The following is a 6,287-nucleotide window of genomic DNA, read 5'->3' as shown; positions in this document are numbered from 1 at the left end:
CTACCGCTGGGGTTCATAGACCCAAACACGAGTTCATGAAGTTACGGTTCGAGACTTCGCCAAGGACACGAGAGGACAACATCGTAATGTTTTTAGAGAAGCAAGCGGACAAAGAGGATATATTCTTTCCCTACAACTTCAAGTGAGTGTTATATATAACATACATTATGCTTGTGCACCTTCCACTTTATTCTCGTAATCATTGAGCTATGCTTGTGCGGTTTCCATTTTATTCTCCTAATCATTGATCTTCACCTTGGAGTCGTAAACGTCATGGACTCGAAACGTAAAGAATATGCGGAATGGGCGGACATGGCTGCCATCCTCCAGAGGTAGTTTCAATCAATTTCGTATTGGCATCTTCATCTCGCTCTAATTCGAAGATATCATCAACTAATCAATTACTCATTTACTCATTATTTTTTGCCGGGCAGGGCTTGGAAACGGTTCATCAATACTGTTCCGGGTGAATGGAAACCGGAGCTTACATTTAGAGATTACCCTGTAAGTAGTACTATATATATAGCTATGTCCGTGAAACTTTATATATGATATTTACTTTCAATACGATGCTTGATTATTAGTTTGATCGAACTATTTTTTCGTAAAGTGTATGAGGCAGGAAAAAGGGAATAACTTATGTGGATACTACGTCTGCACCTTCATGCGTGACATGTCCTGTCCCAAGGGTGGGGATCCCCGAATACACCACACTCGTGTACGATAACAAATTTTCACAATTAATCTTAATTAGTACCATCTATTGTATTGAGTTCCATTCATATATTGATCTCCTTTTTTAAATATAGATGACACGCACTGCGGGACACTCTCATAACAGCGGATCAAATAAAAGCAATTCAAGAGGAAATCGCGGGATTCTTTATTACCGAGGTCCTTACCCCAGGTGGAGAGCACTATCGGAAGATCGTGACGGCGGAGGATATTCGTTCAGGAAAAGTTGTATTGTAAATATGCATGCATTACGTGTATCGTGTTGACTATGTCGTGTACCGTTGACGATGTCTATATATATTCATGACGATTTTTTGTGGTTTCTTGAATGATATATATATGCATTGCTGAAACTCTGCCGCGGCAAGGGAAACAGATCGTTTCTGCGCCGCGCGCAGAAACGCTGGTACAGCCCAAATCTGTGCCGCGGCGGAGAAATAGCAATTCTGCGCCGCGGCGAGAAACTATAGGCCCGGTTCGAACCGGGACCAAAGCCCTTCCAGCGCGAGCTCCCTGGTCGCACCACGTGTTGAGGCCTTTAGGCCCGGTTTATCTTTGAACCGGACTAAAGGTACTCCCTTAGTCCCGCCTTGTTGGTCCCGGTTCAGGAACCGGGTCTAAAGGCCCAAATGGACCGGGCCTATTGCCCCGTTTTCCACTAGTGCACCCGACCACCGCCTGACCGCCATGTCGCTCCGGCGACTCCTCTCCGTCGCCGTCTCCGCCAACCTCCGACGCTCCCTCTCCACCGCCACTTCCTCGCACCCACCATGGGCCATGATTAACTACACGTCGCGCGTCGACCAATCATCGTCGGCGCCGACCCCGTGCTTCCGCCCCCTCGAGCCTCCGGGCGTCTCAACCATCTCCTCCCCGGCGCACCTCCTCAACCCCAGGGAACGCCCCGCCCCTGGCAGCAACTTCGTCCAGCTCCTTGGCGGCGAGGTTCGCGCCGCAAGCGGCGACGGCCACCTTCTCCTCAACTACCGCGATCTCCGAGCGGAGCCGCCCTGCTCCTGGGATCTATGCATGGACATGGAAATCCAGCACTTTGTCTGCAACCCTCTCACCGGCCAGATGCTCAGGCTGCCGGACATCGGTGGCTCCAGGACGACCCTTCTGGACAACCACATGGGGATCCTCACCCAGGCCGGTGGCGGGCGCCGGCACGGGCGCGGGCCGCCTGACAGGTTCGCCGTAGCCGAGCTCGTCAGCCGAGGCGGCACCCTTCTGCGGTTTCTGTGGGATGAAGGGAAGTGGAACACGGTGGTGATGGGCATACGGCGCCGATCAATGCCGCCGCGCAATATGTCGCTAAACCAAGAGACGGTTGCCTTCGGCGGTCGGCTGTGGTGGGTCGACTTGACCTTGGGCGTCATCTCCCTCGACCCGTTCCGCGAAACGCCGGAGATCTTCTGCACCCTGCTGCCCAGCCGCAGCGTGCTGCCTGCACGCGCGCCCACGGAGACTGGAGATTTCAGCAAGGACGAGCAGGAAACTGCCAGGTACATGAGGGAGGTGGCCAAGTTCCGGCGCGTTGGGGTCAGCGAGGGGAGGCTGAGGTACGCCGAGCTCACTCCGGGCGGGCCATTTCTGCTCAGCTCGTTCGCGCTCGACGACGAGGGCCGCGCCTGGACGCTGGAGCAGCAGGTGGAGCTCAGAAAGGTCTTGGCGGATGGAGGCTATCCCGTGCAGCACAACTCGGCGGCGCCACAGATCGCCGTCCTCGACCCTCTGAACGCCTGCGCCGTGCATCTCAAGGTCGGCGACCACGTCGTCGTCGTGGACATTCACAATGGGAAGGTGATTGGGGCATCTCGGCTGCAAGATGACTACTTTTCTCTTGTACCATGTGTGCTTCCGCCGTGGCTTGGAACAAGCCGGATCCCTACAACAGGTAATCACCTTCTTGCTTTAACCGTTAGGAGTACTAAAAACTCCTTGCTTTCAGTTTCAGTTGTGCTGGTGCATTATTTTGTTCTTGGAACCTTGGACAAAATTGTTCATTGTAATGTGAAAGCATGCAAATGGATGAAATTTGTCATAGGTAAAATCTTGTCAGCATGCTACCATCATTTGTCAAACCATCTCCGATTAGGTGATTACAATGATACATTTCTCTGGAGATGAAATAACGTTTACTCGCTCAAGTACTATGTTCATAAAACTCTATGTATATGTTATCTAAATCTTATGTGCCAAATTTACAATGTTGAAGTAAAACTTGCTGAGCATATAGATTGTGTAGATCATATCAAATAAATGATGGAAAGAAATGTCCTATTTCTCTGAGCAAATAAATCTAGATATATGTTCTGGACAGTAAAAAGTGGTTTGCAAGAAACTGGAAAGCAAATTCAGATCTCCAATTAACTTTCTTATTTCTGCAGATTAATCATTTATATGCTGATGATCTCCAATTAATTTACTTATTTTTCTTTATTTAATGATATCTCAGTCATGTACAAAACAGAGCTAAATTTGAGATTTACTTGATTGGTTCCTTCTATGGAAATAGGTGAGCAAGAGAAACACTAAAGTTGCTCTATTGGTCTTATTAATTCAAATCATCTGTCACACACTGGACTGGTGAGGACTAGTATTTGGTTTAACTTGGTCATCTAAACTCTACCAGGAATTAGAATAAGCCTCATGCATGTACAACTGGCAGACTAAACACAGGGGTGCAGTAACCAACTTCACACATCTGCTAGGATGTTGGTTTCCTGCAACCAAGTTTTTTGGTTGAACCTGAAGACATGCTACTGAAGATTGCTTCTCTGAAACTATAGTCAAGTCCAATCTAAATTGTGGTACCGCGGTACAGATTTTTCTCTATGGAATAGTTAGAGGTAACACTTATTACTGATTCTAAAACAACAAGATTGCCTTTACTTAAAAGAAAATAAACCAAGTATTTAAAGCAACATCAGAATACATGGTTGTCTAGTAAAAATCTTATGTTGGCATTAAGGTAAGCTGAGACGTTCCTCTTTTATTCACTACTAGTTCACATTCAGCAAAGCACAGACGTATATATATCCTACAGATTGCTTTGTTGATCGATTTTACCTTACATTAGTGAGAGGACAAGAAAACTTGGTTGGTTTAGTCGATTTGACTTGAGCTCCTGGTACTTCTATTTGCCCTGCTGCTCTTCTAGGTCTGCTCCTCCTCCCTTGTTTGAACGACTGGTCCAACGTTCTCCTTCCTAGTTGTAGCCTGATGCAGAACAGATGCATCACTAGCAATACTAGCATAACAGGAAATCAAGTGATGACTTGTCTCTTAATAAAAGTAGAACAACAGTACCTCTTCTGTAAAATAACATCTACCAAAATGAAACCTGATTTCTTTCTTTGACAGAACCATCATATATAACACATTCTTCACTCTAATCAGACTGACATAAATACTACTCAGAACTCTCAATTCCTTAGTTCATCATTTGAGTAACAGATATTTCCATGTTTTAACTTTTAAGTTATGTACCAGAACAACTTTTAATTATAGGTCCTCACTTCTAAGGTGACCTTTATGTTTTCTGTTATGTTTATCACATTTTGAATTACATGAATCAGAAATCCGCATGTAACGCAACAAAACTGTCACCATCCATGTAATCCCAATAATGAATCTAGTTCCAGCACACAGAGGTAGTGCATTAACTCTCCAAAAGAACTAGGAGAGCGTATGTTTCTATTATGCACCGAGTACTGAGGTTGGAAGGAGCTTAACCGCATAGCCCAAAAAATTCTAGCTACCATCGGGTCCCCGTTCCAGAGCTTAGCCAACCCAACTCGTCTATGGAGATGACATATTACGAGGAGGCGATGGGGACCTGGATTTCACGTCGGATTTCGCGGAAGTCCTAGTAGAGGCGGCCAGGGTGATGCAGGAACTCACCCTGTATACTTAATGGCTCTTGTATACTTGTTAATTCAACTAATCACCCAAATTTGGGCTTCTAAATAAACCCTGTTGCTCTGATCAGTGCTAAGCTATGTGACCAGTGAGCTGTGCTGAATTCTGATAACCTGCTCTGCCTATCAGTCTTGTCCGCTGGCACATTTCATATAAGCAAAACATAGTTTGTACAGTTACAAATTGTTGTGGGTTAGAATTCTCTTTGTTATTCACGTTCTTGTAGCTTGACGGAAAAAACTTGTTTTTTTGTTTCAGGCAAGAAGGATGACATGGAAGTGCCAGATGATCTGGTTATTTGCCTCTAGAAGTGGTGAATGAATATCAAGCTAACAGCGTATGTATCTCTGTGTACTATTTCAGAGGACCCTATCTCAAACTCTCTTATCTCTGATGGTTCTTTGTTGATCCACTATTAGTCATCAATTTTCATCGTCAGTGTCAGGATGTTTTATGTTTCCTGGTGGTAATGATGAACTCTCTTTTCTTGTTTATCAAATATTATCAGCAATCGATAGTCTAAAGCTGAAGCTTGTTATTTTCAAACAAATTATAATGATGTAATTTTGTGCTCTAAGTAAACATGTTGCCCAACTCACTTTCTGTTTCACTTTTGGTGGTGAGATAGATGGAGTGTAATAGCCCTACTGTTTACTCATTTTTGTTTTGTTTTCTACATGAGTAATTCTTTTCCGTGCTGACTCGAACTTCCCTAATTTTTTTTCTTTATGGTTCAGGATTCCTGGAACTAATAGTTGCAGGGCAGCAGGCGGTAGTTTGTCGAACTCTCATTTTGGAGAAAATCTGGAGAAGGTTCAGTTTATTGTAGTTTGTCTATGATTTATCTCGTTTTGGGCGAAATCTGGCAGTCGTTTCATCAGTCACATTGTGACATTTCAGTAGAACTAAATTAAACCAGCATGTAACGACTACCCCATAACAATATGGATGCTATGCTTATTTGCATGACAATGAGCTCATCTTTTTTCTTCAAGTTCGAAAACAATATGCTAAACAAGGTTGCATGTTATCCTGTATATATTTGCTAAATTAGGTGCACCTTTTGATACTGTTAATCCTAGAGGCAATTCGCGGCAGTTTATTAGTTTGGCTGTTTGATATTCCTGCGCTGATTCTGAACTGTCGGATCGTGGGTCTTGTGGAGCCTGTCTCGTACTCTGCCTCCATTGCTGCTGCTCCCCGTTGATCTGCTTTTGCTTTCTTTCCTTCAGTCCCTCATCCTCATCATTCTGTGAGTTCGTGAACAGTTCGAGTGCGAGTTGTGCACATTTGATGCCTTAGCAGCGACAGGTTTCATCCGCTGCAAGATTGCCTGGGTGCCCTTTGCCCCGCCCGCCCGACCGTCCAGCAGTTAACTTACTTAAGAAACGAGATCGTCTTTTTTACAACCAGATCTACGAGTACATCATGTGTAGCATTTGTGTTTGACTTGTATACTTGGTCATTGCTGATTCAGTATTGTTATTGTACAGTATATGTATGCAATCCAGTTAGTCCTCTGAAAGCCAGTAGGAGACATTCATAGATTCTACTGTGTTCTAATATCTTATGGAGTTTTTTTTTTGAGAAACACAGTATAAACGCGGACGCTCACATACGCGCGCATA

The 6,287-nt window shown here is 44.8% G+C and overlaps 1 protein-coding gene across 1 annotated transcript; it reads left to right on the top strand.

The window, feature by feature from the left end:
* The first annotated feature begins 1,422 nt into the window (after positions 1 to 1,422).
* LOC124656292 lies at positions 1,423 to 4,967 on the top strand. The gene is made up of 2 exons (XM_047195066.1): positions 1,423 to 2,632; positions 4,918 to 4,967. The coding sequence occupies exons 1-2, from the start codon at positions 1,423 to 1,425 to the stop codon at positions 4,965 to 4,967; spliced, it is 1,260 nt and encodes a 419-aa protein (XP_047051022.1).
* Positions 4,968 to 6,287: the final 1,320 nt, after the last annotated feature.

The sequence above is a fragment of the Lolium rigidum genome, chromosome 5 (assembly GCF_022539505.1).
Source record: "Lolium rigidum isolate FL_2022 chromosome 5, APGP_CSIRO_Lrig_0.1, whole genome shotgun sequence".
Taxonomy (NCBI): Eukaryota; Viridiplantae; Streptophyta; class Magnoliopsida; order Poales; family Poaceae; genus Lolium; species Lolium rigidum.
Note: the sequence above shows the minus strand (reverse complement) of the source record. Positions and strands in the feature narration are given on the sequence as shown.

Excerpts from the sequence above, each read along its gene's own strand:
- LOC124656292 (XM_047195066.1), top strand. The coding sequence starts at position 1,423 with ATGTCGCTCCGGCGACTCCTCTCCGTCGCCGTCTCCGCCAACCTCCGA. Across the intron at positions 2,633-4,917 it reads AAGCCGGATCCCTACAACAG|GCAAGAAGGATGACATGGAA; the intron begins GTAATCACCTTC and ends TTTTTGTTTCAG.